This window comes from Osmerus mordax, chromosome 12, assembly GCF_038355195.1.
Source record: "Osmerus mordax isolate fOsmMor3 chromosome 12, fOsmMor3.pri, whole genome shotgun sequence".
In the NCBI taxonomy this organism is placed as follows: Eukaryota; Metazoa; Chordata; class Actinopteri; order Osmeriformes; family Osmeridae; genus Osmerus; species Osmerus mordax.
The window spans coordinates 9,533,359-9,554,538 of NC_090061.1; the positions used below are offsets into that span (position 1 = coordinate 9,533,359).

At 39.9% G+C, this 21,180-nt stretch overlaps 3 protein-coding genes across 5 annotated transcripts in view; 1 reads left to right on the forward strand and 2 right to left on the reverse strand.

Moving 5' to 3' along the window:
• gpc3 (glypican 3) overlaps positions 1 to 2,252 on the reverse strand; it is a 66,365-nt gene extending 64,113 nt beyond the window's left edge. The window contains exon 1 of the mRNA XM_067248296.1: positions 1,955 to 2,252. Within this exon, the coding sequence (XP_067104397.1) occupies positions 1,955 to 2,117 (163 nt within the window). The 5' untranslated portion in view covers positions 2,118 to 2,252. The remainder of the gene's footprint in view (positions 1 to 1,954) is intronic.
• Positions 2,253 to 8,344: 6,092 nt separating this feature from the next.
• On the reverse strand, positions 8,345 to 15,010 carry cab39l1 (calcium binding protein 39, like 1). Its single transcript, XM_067247872.1, has 9 exons — positions 14,841 to 15,010; positions 13,704 to 13,873; positions 13,130 to 13,294; positions 12,853 to 12,971; positions 12,402 to 12,570; positions 11,920 to 11,979; positions 11,756 to 11,821; positions 11,477 to 11,620; positions 8,345 to 11,320 (listed from the first exon to the last, which is right to left on the reverse strand). Exons 2-9 carry the CDS (start codon positions 13,818 to 13,820, stop codon positions 11,129 to 11,131), a joined length of 1,032 nt encoding a protein of 343 aa, XP_067103973.1. The 5' UTR covers positions 13,821 to 13,873; positions 14,841 to 15,010; the 3' UTR covers positions 8,345 to 11,128.
• A 919-nt stretch (positions 15,011 to 15,929) lies between these two features.
• phf6 (PHD finger protein 6) lies at positions 15,930 to 20,411 on the forward strand. 3 transcript variants are annotated; one of them, XM_067247691.1, is made up of 11 exons: positions 15,930 to 16,056; positions 17,348 to 17,540; positions 17,652 to 17,753; positions 17,867 to 18,000; positions 18,121 to 18,167; positions 18,316 to 18,476; positions 18,677 to 18,820; positions 18,997 to 19,101; positions 19,211 to 19,344; positions 19,526 to 19,658; positions 19,777 to 20,411. In XM_067247691.1, exons 2-10 carry the CDS (start codon positions 17,409 to 17,411, stop codon positions 19,656 to 19,658), a joined length of 1,092 nt encoding a protein of 363 aa, XP_067103792.1. In that variant the 5' UTR covers positions 15,930 to 16,056; positions 17,348 to 17,408; the 3' UTR covers positions 19,777 to 20,411. The 3 variants fall into 3 exon arrangements, with proteins under 3 accessions (XP_067103792.1, XP_067103794.1, XP_067103793.1); XM_067247693.1 differs by having other exon boundaries at positions 19,232 to 19,344; XM_067247692.1 differs by having other exon boundaries at positions 15,962 to 16,082.
• Positions 20,412 to 21,180: the final 769 nt, after the last annotated feature.

Sequence of the window (21,180 nt, forward strand, 5' to 3'; positions counted from 1 at the left end):
TTTGTTCCTTGTAAACTTGCAAAACTGAGATGGTGTCCCACTCATGTCACTCAAGTCATGTTCTTAGGTACTTGTGATATTACAATATTGTAAAGGGAATAAGAAGGGGTTTTAGAACTGAATCAATTTCAATAAGGTTTGACCTTAGAATCTTGCAGTTTCAGAATGATTTGTGAATTATAATACCAGAGTTAATAAACACAAATACTTTACCGTAACCAATAAGGTGTGCAATCAATATGTTATGTTAGAAGTTCAAGAAAGTCATTTGGCAGAATATAATTTCTTATTGCTGCACCTTGCCTAGTTATTATTCCAGATTTTGCACTTTGCAAAACAGCAAGAATGGATTCAGGGAGAGAATACACATTTTGGATCTACACTTTACACATTTACAGTACATTTAACATTGTTTGCTGCAACGCTGCTCTCATACTTGAGGGGAATGTGTGAACCTCTTCCTCACAAGATGGAAAGAGAACAATTAACCTGGTGCACTTCTCTTTTCTGACATGACACTAAAAGAACCACTTAACATTTGCAGCAGGCTGTGATTCAGCCACATGAGATCAGTATTAATTTACATACTGAATGGGAACTCAGGCAACAGTTTCTGCCGGAGCCCCAATTACACAGTCCGACCTGAAGTTTGCTCTAGAGCACCATGGGACATTTCAGATTATCTCCTTCCTGCCTCCAGCCACGAATCACTTGTGTTCTCCTGTGTGGATGTTCTTGTTCTAAACATGTTTGAGTTATTTTCCAGATATTTAACATTCAATTTTTGACTTCCAGTTCCAATCAATCTTTTGAAGTCAACTTATTTTTTTTATCTGAATCATCAAGCAATATTGCAGAAGAAAGGGTGCTCCTCCAGGTCAGGAAATATTTTTGTTGAATGAAAGGTTGGTTTAAGAGATTCCTTGGGTTGATTGAAAGTCTGAACCACTTTGCTTAATGTTTCATTTTCTAGTAAATCAACATCCTTAAGAAGCTCACATTTTGTAGAGAACTATGCAAAGTTGTATATAAATGGTGGAGAAACAACAAGGTATGAGGCTGGACGAGCAAGTTGAAAGTGGCAGAGCCAGAGGGCTGCAAGGAAGAGAGTGTGTGGGCAGGATGTGGTCGCTAAAGCTGAAGAGTCAACTCTCCCTGCTATTGTTGAGGAGGCTTGCTGCCTTGGAGGGGGGAAACACACCATGAAATCCTCTCTGAGGATTATTAGGGAGCTTCTGCTGGAGATGCTATGTTCTGAGGGCCAAACAAACTCTGGGATATTTCTCCCATCTTGTGATGAAATAGCACTCTGCTAGAAGCACTGACAGTCATGGGAGAACAGCACTGAGTAAAGCCTAAAGGTCTGTTTAACAACATGGTTTGTTTTCACCACTCCTTCACAGGTGCATGTGACCATTTAATTAAAACGAATTAGAGTTTATAGGTCAGGCCTGGCAAATACAGCACTCAATTATAACTCTACAATTACAATCCTGCAATTGCCACTATTCTACAGAGTTTGAGTCATTCGAGTTTATGCCAAACTGTGTGTGGGCTGCACTTTGATTTTTCTTGTTCTTTTCTAGGTCATTGAATAGCTCAAGGCTAGACACATTATGATTTTTCAACGTGTTGACTCGATAATGCATCTATGTATGTGTGTAAGTCATAGTACAGTAAGCAGGTAGAAAAACACCTACCTGAACAACCGGAGTTGCGCAAACAAACCAAGATTTTAAATGATAATACGTATAGGAATTTAGATACGTGGTGTCAATATGCACCGGTTCTCTGTCCAACCATAGCAGGAATTGTATCAGTCTTGCAAGTTGTATAGCCGACTGTACTCACATAAAAGGTAAGTTTATCCCACTTACCTATTAAATAATCCCACGAGCGAGGGTACTAATAACAGCGGCATGCAGTGGGTTTCACAAAGGTGGAAAGTAGTTACCTGAGACTGGGGTTTCCGGTGCCCATTTCGACCCTGGATGAAGAGACTGAAAGGATGCGCGAACTTCATGGCAGCTTGGCACAGCTACCTGTCCTCCGGGCACGGGGGAAAGCAGATACAGGAGGCAAGGGAAGAGCGCACCAGATAGCGAAACGCCAACCATGGCACTACACCGCCAACACTTAATCAAACAAGAATGATAATAAAAAATAAAAGAAATTGAACAGTGCGCGCAATGTATGAATGTCAAGTCACAGATGTTCCTCCCCAGCAGAAGTGCAGGTAAGTAGCGCAGCAGCTCCAAGCTTCATAGTGGTAAGCCTCTCTCTTCTCACGGTCAGGGCAAGGTGGAGAAGAAGCGCTGTCCTTCTCCACAAGTCCTGTAAGACGGTCTAGTGTACCAGACCAGTCGTATTAAAGTTCTGTTTAAAACTGATGGAAAAATCTAGATTTGTTTCCTTACTCAAGTAACAAAGTAGGACATCATTCACATAAACTTAAAAAGCTTCCTCACTAGTCTGTGAGTGCCGACATCGTCCAATAGACGCATGGGCTGTGAATTAACATGCGCGTTATCGCTTAGTAGTGCGCGCGCCACAACAGACTAAACCCACTGATTTATGCCTTTTCATTGCATGCGTGAAAGCGAACACAAGCGCAGGCACTGTACATGATAATTCATTAAATGTTAAAACCCCAAGTGAACCATACACAAGTAAGTACACGGTACAGCCATAATAGGGTAACATAGCACAAGGAGAAACCTTTCCACATCTGCCATCACAATTTGTGTTACTTGTTTCATTGTTGTCAATCAGTTTGTTATGTGCCATAACTCTCTGTTGAGCTGCTCAACAGCTGATGGGGAAAGCTTGCTGCCCCCTGACAATCCCATACTCTTGATCTTGCCTCCTTCCTGCTCCCATCCTTTTACCATTGTTATTAAATCAGTTAAAAAATATGTTGGTGAATAACAGCAATTCTGCCTCTAGGATCCTCAGTCCTTTACTACTAACCCTGATTGTAAGGTATAGTGTTATACCTTGTGTTCTTTGGGTTAAGCCCTTAAGAAGTGCATATTCTGCCATCTAGAGTTCAGTTATTGTAACAGTCCCCTGAAGTCTTCATATTTGCTAGAGGAAAGATCACACAAAAATCTCCTTTTATTGAAATAGTTGTATGACAGGGGAGTTGAGTATTGCTTTGAAACTAACTTAAATGGAATACAGCAAACCTTTTTGATGCATGATTCAAACGGTTATTAAAAGGAGCCAAATCTCATGTGAAATCAATTAAAAAAGGTTTAATGTAGTCATGTATTCTCGCACATATTTTTCTGTTCAAATCCAAACTCCAATTGAGTTGTAGAAGCACTCAAGACTAACAACATGTTTATAATAAATGTAAAGTTGTTTGACAATCAATAATACTTAATATTTAATAATAATTTCCCAGATCAAGTCAACTAAAAGCCAGCAGAGTAGCAATTAGATGATAGGGTTCCAGTTAAGTGAGACTGACAGTTCAAGCCCTAGGTGCTCAAGAAATATACACATACCTCTGAAGGAAAGATCTTTGATATAGACTTAAGGATTTTATGATTATGCTTTTTGAATCATTAGGCTAAATATATTTTGAGTATCCTTAGATACAATTTTGCTATCTCTTTTTGATCCTGCAACTTAAGTATAACATTTCAATCCTGAAAGTGGGTTCAACCCAATCAATCAAGTTTGCATACCATCCTTTGGAAGGGCGGATCTGGCGGATTACAGATGGATACCGTGCAATTTCTTTTTTTATTTATCTCGGCAATCATTAAAATTGCAATGTCATCCACCCGAAAACAGCAAGACAAAATTCTCATTGTGCCAACTTGTCCACTAATACACACAAACCAATCTAACAATTACTGACACTAGGAATGTATCTTTTCCTAAATGGTTCACTTTATTGTGTCTGCACAGTTGTCACCAAAAACATAAAACATAAAAATAAGAAGTATTGTGATTCATATTCCCTTTATCACATCTAAGTCAGATGACCCTCTGAGCCACAGAGAGTTTTGCATGGATTTGCACAACACATATTTGGAGAGGCTGACAGCAACCCTGCAAAACTCCCTGTGAACCCCATGAAGTGTAACGGACTTGTCTTTCAAGACAGTTCAAATAGACTCACAAGAGAGAGTGACTGGAAATACTAGAAGTGCACACAATGTAGGTGATGAATGGGTACTACCTGCACTGTGAGCACTTTAGAACTGCCAACACAGAGATTGTTTTTCAAAAGAGAACACATTAAATATATTGTTATCCAAGAACTATGAAAGTGAAATAAGATTTTACAACATGATACAATCAAAGAATAATTTGTACATTTGACCAAATGTCCAGATGCATGTCTATACATCACCAAATGTCCAGATAGTACAAGTTCTCCAGCCAGAAGGAGCAACTAGGGCAGTAGATTGTAGTCTACTTCACTAACTACACTAGATGCACCTTAGCTGGAGAATTATAGGTGGAGAGATTTGGGTTCACCATTCAAATCCATGGAGGAACCAGAGTATAATTATTACCTAGAAAACATATAAGAAAGAAAACATTAGGTTTTGAAAACATACACTATAAATGTCAAGCTAAGGAGCTCAACTATATAAACTTGATTTTACTTAAATCTTAGGTGAACACGATAAAAAAAATCTGAGAAAAATAATAGAAAATAATATAACATAATAGGTGTAGTAGCCTAGGCCTAGCTATCGGGTATTTAGTGATTTATGGTCGCCACAAACCCTTTGGTTGGCTACAAACAATGGCTGTAAAATGTTGGCTATCCGCTGTAGTTTTGGAACCACGGAAATTGCGCATAGAACAAAAAGTGGGTTTTAAATGATTGGTATGAAGATAGTTGTATAATTTCAAATGGGTATATACAACTTTCCATTAATTTTATATGAGTTTGCTATACTTGTGAAATATTTACCACTGAGCTAAGCTATGTGGCCAAACAAAGCGTGACCATAGGCTAATGTCCAACAGTGGTTATTCACTTATTTTTTCAATAGTTATTATAAATCAACTTGCAACCCAAAAGGCATCCCGCTTAAGACATGCAAGTTATGAAGTAGTTAAAGATACATATTTCGCTGTTACCTTTATGTTGTTTTGAAACTTAACTGGCAGCAGAACTTTACGAAAGAAGCGCGAATCTACCGTCATGTGATGAGTCTTTCCATTCTACAACATAAAAAGGACCTCGAATAATGGTATGGGAACTGCATCCGCTATTAGGCTACCCATAATTGCGCAATTAATGTCAAATTCCTTTATTCCTTAATTGGAGTTCAATTGAAGGTTAGACCTCAACTTATTTTTCTGTAAGTCAGGTTATGCGCCAAGTTGAATCTTTGGTTATGTTTCAGATGATAAATGCCCATTTATCTATATTGAACATGTGGCCTTCATGTCTCATTTTGAATGACTTCAAAAAAGAATCCTTTGAAAATAGTTAACAGATTATTAAAAGAGGTTTGCTGGAGTAGCTTATTCAAAAAAACATTTTAACTACGTGTAGCCTTCATGAAATAATAGAATACATCAATGCTGCCTTAATAACCCATAAATTGCCTAGCCTAATAGCCAACTTGATCCGCTTAAAATAGTCTACAATGTTCAGGCTTTAAATCGTGCAAAAAATGTCCTTCAAACAAAGGAATATTTCAGTTGAAAGTATAGGCTCTAAAAGACAAGACAACCTACCTCATTTAGCAGCCTTCGAACAGTGTGGGGGACACAGGGACAAACTATGCACAACTTCAACGTGTGGTCTCAAAAGTGTAATGTAGCCTACCTTAACACGCAGATGTTGTATGTTCAGCCGTTCTCGCTTTTCTAATGTCACAACAAAAAGCTTTTTCATGCATGAAATTGTATGAGCATCTTTTTTGTTATTTTTCCCTCTGCGTGGGGGTGGGGTAGTGTGGAGACGACGCAATCTTGTAGCATAGGCTGTCTTCCCTTAACTTTATATGAACAGAAGTTTCTTTGGATTCCTCTTTAACGATCTCTAAAACGTTATCTGTAGGCTAACTATAGCGTTAGGCCTACCTCAAACCTAGCCTATAAAATAATGTAGCCTATTGTTCCATTGTCCATCCGCTCTGCCCTATATTAAATCCTGTGGCCAAGAGACCCAGAAGGCTTGTGACCTGTAACCTTTGCAAACCCTACCCCCACATCTCCACCAAACCGGTCTAAATAATTATCAGCGGCTCAACACACCTCCCTCAATGAATCTTCCTGTGTTGTTCGTGCAAAGTTTTGCTTCGAGAGGACGGTTGGAACCCCAACATTACTTTAAGTAAATGTTAAATAGTCACACCAGCTACACCAGACTACCATCCGTTTCCCTGGCCTGGGTGAACTTTGACCCATTTTTGCAGACATATTTTACATTGACATAATGTATAAGGCACGTGAGCAGTTCTGGAATATTAGGCTATGCAACAACGATGCTTCCAATTTGTGTGACAATGTCAACCTCTAAATAAAGTATAGCCTACAAGTTACTGGAGGCCTCTGTTCGATTTGTATTTCACGGACATCAGTAGCTTATGTTTGAGGTTAGCTATTGCGATTTGATTTAGTTTCTTTTTCTTTTTCACATAGCCTACCTATTGTTTAATTTGTCCTAATAGAACTTGTTAAAAAAATACTTCATGGTAGACATAGGCCTATTATTATTATTTTATTCAATAAGATCTAGCCTAGGTCTAGATAAGCATACTTCACTAAAACACTTTTGGATGCTGTGCAATTTAACTGTCCCCTCCCAGTCTCTATAGTTGACAAACTTTTACAACGCATCACACACAGGAGCGACACGTTTATTTTACTGCGTAATTTATCGAGTAGAATCCGAACTCGTTACGAATGTGTGGCTTTCAGGCACTGCGAATCTGAATTGACGAGGAAGAAAGGGGCCAACCTCCCGCGTTGCAGTTACTTCCTGAAACATGAGCCTACACTAGATTTGGCTTCCTAGTAACAACGATCGCAACTGAAGCTAGCTGGCTAACGCTAAATGCATCAGGGTTCATTGTCCCTCCGTTGTTTTCGCAAGTATGTTTGCGCTACTGCATATCGATCTTAACAGTTTTCAGAGTTTGTTCACAATGCAATCTTCATGTTTAGCCTACGAAATATGGTGTTTCTCCATAAGTTTGTAATAACTTAAGTAACAAAACAACAACGGATCCAAACATTTTACATTTCAATCTAGATGGCATGGTTGAGAGACGGAAGAGAAACATGTCTCTTGATGAAGGTGAATCAGAGGAGAGTCACTGGGTGGAGACACTGTTCCCCCCTCACTTTTCCTTTCAGAGCCTAGTGGAAAACAAACAGTCCACTGGTCAGAGTGAGAAGTCTGGGGGCAGGGCACCCTGGAGCCCAGCCACTCAGTACGACCAGGAGGGCTCTGGGAGGCAGTACATCTACAAGGCTTCACTACATGTTCAGGAGAGAGAAAAACCGAGAAAGGAGGAGCTGGTAAAAAGGATTTCCACAGATGACTCTGAGGAGAGAGAGAAGCATGTGTATGACAGTGATCAAGCTCCCAATCAAAAGGAAGAGGTCACAGGAGGACCAAAAGAAGGAGAGAGCTGCAGTTGCATTTGGACTAATCTGGATATTGATGCCTTCAGGAAAGTTCTGCGTTCGATGGAAGAGGACCGGGGCAGGCTAAGATCTCAGCTCAGGGACGCCCTGGTAGAGTTGCAAGGGCAGGAGGACACGAAAAGGCAGATGCAGGCTCTCCTTGAGGAGAGCGAGCAGAGTCTGGTAAAGGCCAAGCAAGATGCAACACTGCGGGCTATAAACATAAAAGCTCTGCAGGCAGAGGGCCATAGGATGACTGTCAAGCTTCACATGGAAGCAGAACAGGTCAAACACATCATGGAGGAGAAGACAAGACTGGAGGAGAGACTGAGGACAGTTACAAAAGAGGTCCAAGATGTTAGGAGAGAAAACTCTAACTTGACTTGGGATATTGAAAAGCTTAGGAATCATCTGGGGACTGAGATGGACAGACAAAAAAAGGCCATGAAGTTGGAGCGTGATGTGGCTCTGCAGAAGTTGCAGCGAGAGCTGGAGGAGACCAAGGCACAGCTGCAGAAAGAGAGGGACAGCCATACACGCAGTTGTACCGCTTTGGATCTTCTGCGTAGGCACTTTAACAACCAATCACATGATAGGGCACAAGGAACACCACGGGACAAGATCACACATAGTTAGCAGTGACCATAGGGGTACTTTTAACACATGGGCAATTATTATTGTATGTCGTTTTGTGTGTGCAAAGAATAATATATACAAGTGAACAATGTGGTGTTTTAAAACTTTAATTTCATATATGCTTCCAAACATTCACCTTTTAAAATAAAGCTATGTACACTTTAAATCCTCTCCCACAGTAAATAATGAAAATATCTGAAACACAAAAGGCTATGGGGGGGAAAAGAAGGCAATAGAGTGAAAAAAGTAAAGCACAAAAAATGTTTACAGTTCAAATGGAAGTATCTAATCAAAAACCATTAAGCTAGGTTTGATCTTACATTTTTTATTCCTCACAATAGCGAATGAGTTATCAAATAACCAAGAGGTAGGGTCATGAATATATAGGCTATATACTTTTTAAAGGACTTATGGGGGCCACCAGTTTCCTTGGTAGCGTCTTTCTGTTCTATTGTTTTACATGTACCACAACAGTTTACATGGATTTTCCCAAAACATTTCAAAGAACTTTCAAGGAAACCACACTACTCAGGCCTCATTATAATTTGGTTTGTTGTAGCTTACATGATTTAGGATATTTATGGAATTTCTGAATTCATAAAGGTTTACTTTTGTATTTGTGAAATCATATTTAATTGCTCAATAACAACAATGTATTTTAATGCCAACTATTATGCTAATTGCATCTGGTGCTGCTGTAAATTCAGTGCTACATGTTTGGGACTTGTAATGCATACTTTTCTTTTATGTATTAACTTTGGTTTGACAAAATCAATAGGAGGTCTGGACTCCCACATACATGGTCTTCACAATCAAATAAAAATGCTTAAGTAAGGCAACATTCATATTTTTGAAGGGTTCATACTGTAATTCATTATGAATTGACATTGGAGGTACCCTTCAAATACATTTACTTAAAAGTCTGGTTTTTACAAGAGAAAACCAAGTCCCACTCCCTGTTTAAATTAGAATAAAAACATTGATTTATTTAGCATGCATAAAACAAACCACTGCTTTTTATCCAAAATTTCAAAGAAATTACCTTGTCAAGGAAATATAAGATAACACAGCACTTACAAACTCAAACCCCATGAGGTATATACTAGAAAATTGTGCAAACAGACAACATACTATATTGTAATCTGTTATTCTGCAATTTAAGTGACATCAGGTAAGGCAATGTGCTGTTATGTCATGAGAATCCCATTAAGTAGTTTACTGATGTATGCCAACTCTATAAGAAGTAACCCCTATTTTGAAAATGTGGCCAATGGGGGCAATAGATTCAATAAACACCATATCTATTTGGCGTATGCAAACTTTGAAAGTGCAGGTCATTTTAAACATCAAGCCCCCCAGCCTTTGGACTACCAGTGAAGTTGTGACAGCGAGAAGCAATGTTTGACTACTTAAAAAAAATGCATTCATCTTTCGTTCCTGTGAGAACCACTGACCTGTCATGATGGGATAGGTAACACCTATGTGGAGAGCACAATGCTTTAAACCATCCAATCAGGTTGGATCCAAGGTTACCTCAACAGAGTTATGTTGGAAACATTAACAGAGAACACAACAGGGGCTTGGAATACAGCATTGATGCAGCTTGTGATGAACCTACGTAGACTTGCATCTTAGGAGCATCTAAACTCGGGCAGATCCTGCTGCTCTGGAAAATGATCCCTACATAAAACAGTGTAACATTTGTGTTGTACTACTTTTGTCCCATAGATACTATGCATTAGTAGGCTAATATTATTCAAAGCTACTGTACGTCCTATCAGTCGTCCGCAAAGCAATTGCAAGTTTCAGCAAGCAATCGTTTCATAAAAAGGACACACCAGTTCCAACCAGCAAATGCACATGGCACGAATGTCCAGAGTAAAATAGAGTGCTCCATCAGTGACCAATCAGAATATCTTGGCTGACCGCATTTTCACAGAATTGATCATCTGGTCACCCTGCAGTGCTGTCTGACACATTTCTATTTTTGTCTCATGGACCATATGTCCCTACCCCAGCTAAAGACTTACACAATTAATCGATTCTCGCTTGGTTTTAATTTGGTCTTATCACATCCTGTTTTGGACAGTAACCACAGCTGGTTCCCTTCCCTGATCCTTCAGAACACTGGCACACATGCTGCTAGGGACAGAGTATTAGATAGTTAAGGTCTTATCCAGCATGAACACAATTATTTACTTTGACTGACTGTCCCAAGAGTAATACTAGTATTGTCAATTTTCATGAAATCATCCATCCATGGAAAAAATAGGTAGGTCTTCAAATAAAGCAAAAAACCCATATAATGGAATTAGTTCAGTGATGAGGAAGAAATGAGTTTACAATTCAAATGTTAACCATAGAATAATACCCCAAGCAAAATCATTCTAATTCCTAAAAGATCAACTCAATCAATGTATCAATGTATGTAAAAGCTTGCTAGTCTAAAAGTTCCTGTCAGCTTTGGGTAGAGGCATCTGTCTCTTCATAAGATCATGACACCTATTCAGAATCTCCCGAAAAATTGCTCACATTTGCTAAAAAGGCTAATGGCTGCATAAGGTCCAACATAATTTACTGCCTATGTGCATTTCACATCTACTTAGTGAAGTAGCACTATGGATCAAATAACAGTTCTTGGCCCACGCATAGTTTGTGCCTTGAAATCACATCCATGTTCACACAATGAAAACTGAAACAAAGTTTAGGAAGGAGTTTGTACAATATCTTTTCCTATGTTTGAAGTTAAGAAGGAAGAATATTGGATTCTACAGGAGCATGTCTCTCTCTCTGTCTCTGAGTGCTCTAAGGCCCCAACTGACACCACTACTCATTATCACCCCACCACCTGTGTGCGGACACCCCTCCTGTTCTCCTACGCCTCCTCAGGGGCCGTGGGCCTCTTCAGGTCACGGATTTGCTTGATCAGGTAGTTCTTTTCATCGCAGAACTGCTCATCTTCAGCCCGGTCGGTCTGGAAGTGGCTTAGGAAGTCTACCAGCTTGGCCTGATTCTTCAGCAGGATGTCTAACACAGGCTGAGTCTTGTTAGGGTTAGCCACAAACACCTGGGGTTGAAACGATCAAGGCACAGAGGTGAATGTCAGTGAGGTGTGATTCCCAAAAATACATGTATATCTATAAATGTATGTAAATATTGGGATAACAGAAAAGGACTACGAGCATGAGGAGTATTGGAAAGTCTCATAATTCATAACACACACCTTAAAGACATGGAAAGCCTCAAACTGAATATTGCGGCTGTTATCTCTCAGCATGTTCATCATCAGCTTCAAATTCTCGGCCCGACTGATGTACTTGGTCATGACAGTGAAGTTGTGTCTGTCCAAAAGAAGTTCTCCCAGGAGCTAGAATATCATTATTTGCATAATTCAGAACATGACAGCTACTAAAGTTTGTGGTTTAGGATGTACTGAACAGGGGAAAGTGTTTTTTGATCAATAACTACGTTTTCCTAAAGGTAAAAAGCTTGTCAGGTGTACCTTTAAGGACTGACGCTTAGTGACATAGTTTTCGGAATGGAGCAGCTTCTCATATTCTGTAAAAACCTAAAAACAGAAAAAATGTTCAAACAAAATACAACACATACTGATGCATGATGTAATATTGTTAAAAATCCATTCTGTACTACAAAATCTATCCTCACCCTGTCGTAATTAGTCTCCAAGAAATCTGCACACATGATCTTGTGCCTTGTGAGTAGATCCTTCAAACAAAAAGATCAAACTGAATTAGGCCCAGGTGGGATTCTGGCATTGACCTTTCTTGGAAAAAAACACACATTAGATCAAGTACACATTAAGGTAACAGCTAATCATGTTAGATCAGATATTAACTCAGGAGAGGAGAAATTAAGTTTCCCTTCTGAAACAGGCATCAGCTATCCTTTGTCCTCGTCTGTAGGTAATGAAGGACACCTGAGTACAGTGCTACACTAAGTGCCAACTAAAAAAGATAAAATATGAAATCTATAGCTGGAATTCTGATCTGGTTGGATTCTACACGTTATTGCAGTCAATAACCGATTCCACTTGGATCTCACTGAAGATATTTCCTAGTGCAGTGGGATTGAGTATGACAGAAAAAGTGTAAACAATCTTTTGGATGTTTTGTAGATGTGCACCCTACCTTGAATGAGGCAAAAGCGTCTGAGGCAATGTCAAAAGTGGACAGCTCCACATAACGGAAGAAGCAGTAGAAGTCCTCTGAGAAAAGCACGGTACGTGCCAGGGGCTCGTGGCGCAGACACTCCCTCAGCATCATCCCACAGTTCAGGGCCACCTCCGCACTCTCGTACCTGTCAGGTGCATCCAAATCAAGAATAAGTAGGCTAATGTATTCATTTAGGAGACAAATGCTTGAACACAGAGTTCAACCCATTTCCATCTTGGAGAACCCTCAAACACTACTATATAAGAGTGTGTGTGTGTGTGGTGTTCTTCATCAGCTGCAGTGGCAGGACATATGGAGTTGACAGTCTAAAGGCATTTCATATGCATATGGGCTTATTATCACATCTACAGTAGAACTAGTGATGTTAGCAGGTGAGGTGTGACAGACGAGGGGCCTTAATGCTCACCCTTTCAGCAGCATGAAGAGGATCTGTGGATGTGAAGAGATGTACTCGACTGTGGGCGTACGAGTGCCAATCTGACGCCGCACAATGTTGCTAAACAACTGCACCACATCTTTTTTTCCCTGAAAAAAAAAAAAAAAACTTGTGTCGGTCTAACAAAACGAAAATGTGAGAGCAGCACATCGGCTTTCAACTGCCTTTCCTGTATAGATTACAACCACATTCCCCCCATCTACTATTAGAAAACACATACAGTGTAAGTAAGAGAGAAATTCCACACCTCAAAATCAATCCTCTGTAGATTTGCAATGAGGGCAATGAGGAGGTTGGTGTTGTAGAGCTCCTGTGCCAACTGAGCAACTGCCTCGGTTTGGGGCTCCTTGTCTCCTGTGCCACACAGCACTTCTTTTAGAGAGGATAGGTTCTTAGACACTTCTTCTGCAACCTGAAGAGAGACACATTTAAAAACAGAACTTACTGCCAAAACCCAGAAGTGGACATATCACACATTTCATTCATGCAACTTCTGCATAATGCTTCTGGCAAGTGTTGAGTGGGAGTCAGGTGGCTGAGTGGTGAGGGAATCGGGCTAGTAATCCAAAGGTTGCCAGTTTGATTCCCGGTCAAGCCAACTGACGTTGTGTCCTTGGGCAAGGCACTTCACCCTACTTGCCTCGGGGGAATGTCCCTGTACTTACTGTAAGTCGCTCTGGATAAGAGCGTCTGCTAAATGACTAAATGTAAATGTAAGTGTTGTCTCACTTGTAAGATTAATATTTTTATATAATTGCATCCATGGGAATATCTGTAATGATGTGTCTAGTGTCAAAGATCAACATGAAATCATATCAGACCTTTTCACATTTTTTACTTTCTGTAGCATCCAGCTTTTCCAAGTAGGCTACATTCTCCTTCAAACTCTTTACAATCTCAGCCGGACTCTTCTGAGACTTCCCAAAGGGAAAAGGCATGATGAGAGGTAAAGGTTGAACCTGTGTGGTCGAGTGAATAAAGGCACCTTCCTCTAAAAAGAGAAAAACAATGTCAAACTTGTCACGATTTCTCAACTGGATGTTATCTTTAAGTAATCTGTAAGTGTACTAATAGGAAATAACTTGTTCCTCAAAGCTCAAGCAAGTACAAGTAAAGTTAATTTGCCACTTGCATTTTACAGATACAAGATCTATAATTGCTTTAAATCAGTCCATGGATGAACTGGAACTATTCAAAGGAACAGTTCTCACAAATACACGTGTAGGATAACATGCTAGACAACTACACATCCTAGTTGATAGTTAAGCAGCTTGGAATTATCAATACATTTAATAATTACATAAACATTTAATTTACTATAATTTATAGTTTACACAAGCGAGCTACCTCATTAAACACAAGAAAAATTGAAAAACGTTTGAGAAAACAAATGTTTTTTCTCATGGTATAGTCTGGGCCGTGACATTGACACGAACAGCCAGGATTAGGAAGCCATCAAACTACTGTACCTAACTAGCTAGACTATTTGAAATTTAGGAGACGGCGTTTCTAGCCAGCACTACAGTATCAATCTAATTGGTCCAATGTGTTTCGCTAACAGTAATGTCGTTTCTGAACTAGCTTGCAATCCGACAGAGCACACGGCCAAATTGGCAAGTTCTGTAAATTATTGTTAGCTACACAACTATGCTAGCATTAGCTTAGTTAGATAGACTATGTCAAAGTATGATACTGAAGTGGGTTACAGTACAATACAGATCTTGAAGTTTATATTTTAAATATAAGGCACTTTGTTAGCTAGTTTGCTATCTGTTAACAAGTATACTACACACATTTAATAACGTTACATTTAAACTTACAGGAAGTTATAACCTATCTAGCTAACCACCACCCAAATAACAAGCGAACCTAGTTAGAGCTACTGTACTGTACTGTAGCTGTGTAGCTTACGAAACTTCGTGGCCATTAGGGTTTCCTGAACTGGAAACACGACTTACCTGGTGCAGAAGAGGAAATATTCAAAACTGGTACTCAAGTATTTTTTTTAAGCGATAGGTGTGTATATTATCTAGCTATGTGATAACCAGAGGTATCAAGCAAGCTAGGCAACTACACAACTTCAGCTACAATCCTCATAGCTTACGTGCAATCAATGTATTCGCTCGTGACCTGCTAACTCGCTTCGCTTGCTAGGTGTGCTGGGCTAGCTTGTCAGACAACTTCAGCTAACATTTGGTTTAAATGAACTTTCCATCCCGCGGTGAATAGGCGGCGTGCCGGGTTATTGCAATCTGACTGTTGGATTTAATATTGGTATTCAGTTCTCCGTTGACAGCTCACACGCTAAAAATAAATACCCAATGTGAAGTGCATGGAGGGTTTTTTCTGTCTGACTTAAAGTATTTATCTTACAATTAGCGTGTAACCGCATGACCAAGCCATGTGGTCTACTTTTACACGGACATACAAAACGAGCGATCATTCTATTTTATCAGTCCACGGAAGTTGGGCGGTGAGACGGTTGCGCAGTTGGAGTGACATCGTCTGAACCAATCCGAAACTATCAATACCCCCCTCTCTGTCAAGTCCATAAGATAATAGTCGAAATCAAACTATCATAGCTTACGCAAATTGGTAACTGATGTAGGCCTTCTCATTCTGCAAGGTTATACAAATTAATTCTCAACTTCATCCAAATGCACCATATAGCCTACAGTATAGGCTACTGCAACAATTCTCTCCAAGTTGATAACTTTTGTTGTAACCATTTTCATGTTCGGGTGCTATATTTTATCCAATACATTAATCTGAAACATCTGACTGGGCAATTTACAATTTCACTTTCTGTGTATCCTAAATTAGTAGTGGGGGAATAAAATCCCATGTCCAAACTGATAAGAAATAGCGTTTGAACATATAGGACTTATGGAATCACATCGCCAGTTAAACCAGAGCCTGCAGCGTTATTAAACACAAAAAGAGGGGACAAGAAAAATGAGTTTCTCGCCTCATGTAGGCCTATCATTATATTGATGATTGTGTGTGATTATTATGCGTGGCGTTGGGGCGTTTTTTGCAGTGCGCAACGTCACTCGAAAGCAACGCAGTGGTGAAACGGAACCTACTAGCTACCGATCAGAAACCATACACAGTCGAATACTTTTGCCCCTTCTCCACGTTCCTCTGCGTGATAAAACCTCACTACAAAGACGGGTAAGATCAACATATCTGTCACAGAGGTAAATTAATTGTTAGTGTCAACCATCCTCTTTTGTTAGTTGTAGGCCGATAGGACTTAGCTGGTGGTGGCGGAAAAGCTCAGAAAACCCGCTCGCTTTCTCAGTTGAATCTGGATAGATCATGTATGGCGCTCAGTCTTGGCTTAGAAGCGGGCAAAGCGACCTCGCTCTTTCATCAATCTTTCATTGAGAAATACAGGGATGAATCTGTTGTTTTAAGAAGTAAACTATTTGCCTTTCAAAAGATCTACCATGTACCTCCTAGCAGGCCTTTTGGTCCTGCGACAAAGGGCCTCAACGCTCAGAAGAATTCAGTTTTAGAGAGCTTACTGAAATATAGTTGAGATACAGTTTGAAGGAGACGCACACCCCCTTTCATACGAACTTCAAGACTGTAGATATAAATACAGCGATATTTCCAACGTAATGCATCTAATCTCCCAATATGCCCTTTTACATACGATATATGAACAGTTTATTTTCTGTTTATGTGGGCATCCTATATTATTTTACAGTGATCTGGGAGATAGATATCTTTCGTTGTTTACTTGGCCACTGTGCATCCACGTTGTACTGTTTCTGCTTCTGCCCAATGATACTGTGAGCTATCATGGCAGCTACGGCAGAGGCTTTGCGGTGCATACCACTGTGACTAAAACACCCTGTTGTGTTATGAGAGCAAATACGTTCATCGTATAGCTGTACTTATATTTCTAATTTATATAAATTAATATATTTAAATATTTTGGTATCTAGCACATTTTAAAGTTGTGAATAGGTTGTAGCCTATATCTTGAAAGCTTGTTTCTCTGCATATCGCACCATATGATTTAAAAACTGCTGTATCTTTAATACTAATGATTTTTAAAACATAGAACTTCTATTAAATAATTAGTTCATCCGTAAGTTTTCCAAAAAGTATTCCAAAAAGCCAACGTTTTCTCGTTTTTCAAATATGTGTAGGTCCCACGCTTAATGTCTTGACATGATCAGAAATCTACTAATCATAGAGCTAAGCTACATCAAGCATTTTATCATTTCATTTTCTTAATTTACCATTGACCACATACTCAACCACCCTAAGATCATTAATTAATTCTAACATAATTTCTAACGTTCAGATTTTTTGAATGACACTGTGCTGATATTAGGTGAGGGCATTTGTCCCAGAATATGTATTAAACATTATTTCTGAAAGAAGTAATGCAGTCTCAATGATGCTGACCAAGCACATATCACTCTCACACACTTTCTGTCCATTCCAGGAACAGTGGTGTTCACTCACAGATATTTGAAGAGAAAAGGAGAGAGGGAAACATACAGAGGATGTCTGGACAGAGAAAAGGAACTGCAGCACGTCTGCCAAAATGTGCCTTTTGCAAAACAAATCGGGACAAGGAGTGTGGACAGCTGCTGGTGTCAGACAACCAGAAGGTGGCAGCCCATCACAAGTGCATGGTCAGTTGCGGACAGTCACTGCAGGCTGTGCCCTAGTCAGATTTTCAATGACAATTGGCACGCTTTCTTCATTTTCTCACATTCTCTTTTATTTATGATCGTCCTGTGCAGCTTTTTTCCTCTGCCTTGGTCACATCTCACTCGGACAGCGAGAACTTGGGTGGCTTTTCCATCGAAGACGTCAAAAAGGAGATCAAGAGAGGGAATAAGCTGGTGAGTGCGAGGCTGTAGTAAGGTAGCACATACCCTCACATATCACCCTAATGTACGTATGGGTGTTTGAGATATGTTATAGTATGGCTCATGCTCTGCTCTGTGCCCTGCAGATGTGCTCATCCTGTCACAGACCTGGTGCCACCATTGGCTGTGATGTGAAGACCTGTCGGCGAACATATCACTATTACTGCGCTTTGTGGGACAAGGCTCAGATCAAAGAGAACACCTCACAAGGCATCTACCTGTAGGTCCCCTTTTCCATACGTTGTTCCAATTCATTCCTGTATCTGAAGCTGGAACAGTTGGGACCTCAGCACCTTAACCGATCACATTTTTTCCTGTCTTAATTTTTCTGCCAATGCAGGGTTTACTGTCGAAAACACAAGGATGCGTCCCAAGACGACAGTGACGGTATGTCTTCTTACCAATTTGCTGATCCATTATCAGCATCACATACTCTTAACTGCCATTCAAAACGGAGGATCTGAGCACTGTGAAAACGTACTTCCTCAAAATAGACAAAAAGCCATGTGGCTAAGTGATTGCTTTCCTTTCTCAGATGAACAGAGTGGTGTTGCCAACGACTCAGACTCCTCCCCTCCTCGGGGGAGGGGCCGTGGGAGGTTTGAGAAGGGGCGGAACAAAGCTGGATCTCGTGGACAATCTGAGGACACCCGATCCACCTCTTCACAGGGGGTAGATGACGAGAGCTCATCACATGTAAGAAATGTATTATCAAACCCACCCACTTCACTGAGTTTAAACCACTTATATAGATCACATACTTTGGTAATTGTCAGTAGTAGTTGACCTATTGCACATGGTAACACTCGATGGGAAGTCTATTTGTGGATCCCGTTGGTTTGGTGATGTTTGTCTTGTTGTGTACTGTTTGAGATGTATGTGGCTGTGTTTTACAGCGGGACAGGTCCCCCCTGAGGGTTGGTCCTGGTGACAGCGGCCTCCGTTGTGGCTTCTGTCACGCTGGCGAGGATGAAAACGAAACACGGGGCGTACTCCATGCTGACAACGCTAAAAAGGTTGCTGCACACTACAAATGCATGGTGAGATTCATCCCTTACTTTTAACTGGTCTTTTGCCTTCCTTGTATGGACATTCATTGTACTTCAGTGTGGAATGTGTGGAATGGTTACATCTAGACCTATTTGTTGTTGTATTTCTTACCTGTTGACATGCATTATTTCCCGTCACCTGTTGTCCTGTTTTTTCTTGCTGGTAGCTTTTCTCATCGGGAACAGTCCAACTCACCACCACCTCACGGGCTGAGTTTGGGAACTTTGACATCAAGACGGTCATCCAGGAAATAAAAAGAGGGAAAAGAATGGTGAGAATTGTATGACAGTATACAGTTGTGGATATCTACTTGAATGCACAGTGTGAGGAGTTAAGGTTATACGGTTGTAACTGTTATATTATAAATAATTACCCTTCAGAAATGCACCCTCTGTACCCAGTTGGGTGCCACTATCGGGTGTGAAATCAAGGCTTGTGTGAAGACCTACCACTACCATTGTGGTGTACAGGACAAGGCCAAGTACATAGAGAACATGGCTCGTGGAATCTACAAGTGAGTTCCACCACTCCCACATTCCTCCATCTAAACATAACCTTAGTTAAGAAATAGGGATGCCAGGATTTGGCCCTTAAAACAGTTCTGAGTATCTTTCATATGTACAATATTGGGATTCAAGTTAATAGGACAAAGATGTATTATAAATGATGAAAGTTTTGCTGTGCTTTGTGTTTAGGCTGTACTGTAAGAACCACAGTGGAAATGAGGAGAGAGATGAGGAGGACGAGGAGAGGGAGAGTCGCAGTAGAGAGAGCGCAGCTGTCGACCATGGTGGGACATTGCCTTCACCTCAAATCAACGGCAATTAGGTAATGGGGCTTTGAAATACGACAGTACAACTCATCAAACACATCGGAATGTTATGTTGGGAAAAATGTTGTCCATAGAAGCTGGAATTTAATTGAAGGGAAACATTTGTCTCCACAGATCATGGTTACGGATAATAAGAGGATAAGGAGAATTCAAAGATGGAGATAAGATATTTTTTATAGCTCAAACATTTCTCAAGTCCCAATCAGACTTTTCAGTTGCCTCTACCCAGCTTCCTCCCACAGACACACACCACTGCAGGTTGTCATATCAGTACCTGCCTTAAATTACCACATTTTATGAATGAGCTACATTATGGACTCAAGCGTGACTGTGGTATACTGCTGTGAGCAAAGCACTGCAGTATGGTGAAAATAAGGCATGTCTAGAAAATGTGGCCAGTGGTTATACTTTAATAATACTTGTTTTTGTACTCCTGTAATGAGTACTGACTGGGATCTATTAACTATTCCACCCATTGGTTCTAGAGTCAAGTCTCCTTGTTCTATACAAAATTAATCTTCTTTTAGTCCCTGAAGGTTTCATCTACTTGTTTCTTCTTCCTCTTCGAAATTGTTTTTTGTATTTTTTTATTCTGTAATCTTTTTTTTTTCTCTCAAGAAATTTCTTTTTACATTAGTCATTTTCTCTTATGGAATGTGTTTTATGTTACTTCTGTATTATAATCACGAATAATGTTCAATATTCAAGACTGTCAATCAGTCAAGAAAGATTAAAGGTCCTTTGCTATAGGATGCATTAGGATTGTTTCCTCTGTAACTAGGTTCATTTGTCATACAATGCTGTTCTCAGTAGAGAAGTTGACATCGTACTGTTTTCAATATTTACGGTCTATACAGTATATATATATATATATATGATCTCAAATAAACAACACACATTTTGTATTATACATTTATTAAACATGTGGATTTGATTATTCAACCAAATTATTAGACATTAGTATCACAGTTTTACTTTTTAAACCATTCTGTACAGTCTACAAAAAGGTTTGGAACTCAGATTGACGAAACAGTATCAGATGCTTTCAACAACAACAACAACAACAAAAATAATTTTGTAGCCTACACTTTCCTACTCTTGCTTTTGTGCAAGATCATGTGTCAGATAATAATTCTAACATGGTTAGTGGAGCTTTGGGTTGGGTGGGAATTTGGAGATTTCTACAAAGATGGTAGCTGGAGGGTGAGGAATGTCACAGTACCTGGATGTGGGTGTCAGCCGAGTGGGCATTGGAATTCATTATGAGTCATAAGAGGTGCCAAGGATTCCTTATGATGTTATGTACGTCTCTGATGTTATGAACTTGAGATACAGTTTTTGTTTTGTCATTGAAGACATACATGGAACCACGGTGTGTGCTTTTTAGCTTACTATCGCAATCAACTGACATTTAACGGTTAAAAAGCAATTTTAGGTGTAAAAATACGTTTCAATTGTGATTTTCATAAGCCAAGTACCCGCAATGCGCTCTGGAATCAAGATGTTTTATATTGTGTT

Excerpts from the sequence above, each read along its gene's own strand:
- cab39l1 (XM_067247872.1), bottom strand. The coding sequence starts at position 13,820 with ATGCCTTTTCCCTTTGGGAAGTCTCAGAAGAGTCCGGCTGAGATTGTA. Across the intron at positions 13,295-13,703 it reads AAAGTAAAAAATGTGAAAAG|GTTGCAGAAGAAGTGTCTAA; the intron begins GTCTGATATGAT and ends GTCTCTCTTCAG. Across the intron at positions 11,980-12,401 it reads ACGCTTTTGCCTCATTCAAG|GATCTACTCACAAGGCACAA; the intron begins GTAGGGTGCACA and ends TTTTGTTTGAAG.
- phf6 (XM_067247691.1), top strand. The coding sequence starts at position 17,409 with ATGTCTGGACAGAGAAAAGGAACTGCAGCACGTCTGCCAAAATGTGCC. Across the intron at positions 18,001-18,120 it reads ACCTCACAAGGCATCTACCT|GGTTTACTGTCGAAAACACA; the intron begins GTAGGTCCCCTT and ends CTGCCAATGCAG. Across the intron at positions 19,345-19,525 it reads ATGGCTCGTGGAATCTACAA|GCTGTACTGTAAGAACCACA; the intron begins GTGAGTTCCACC and ends CTTTGTGTTTAG.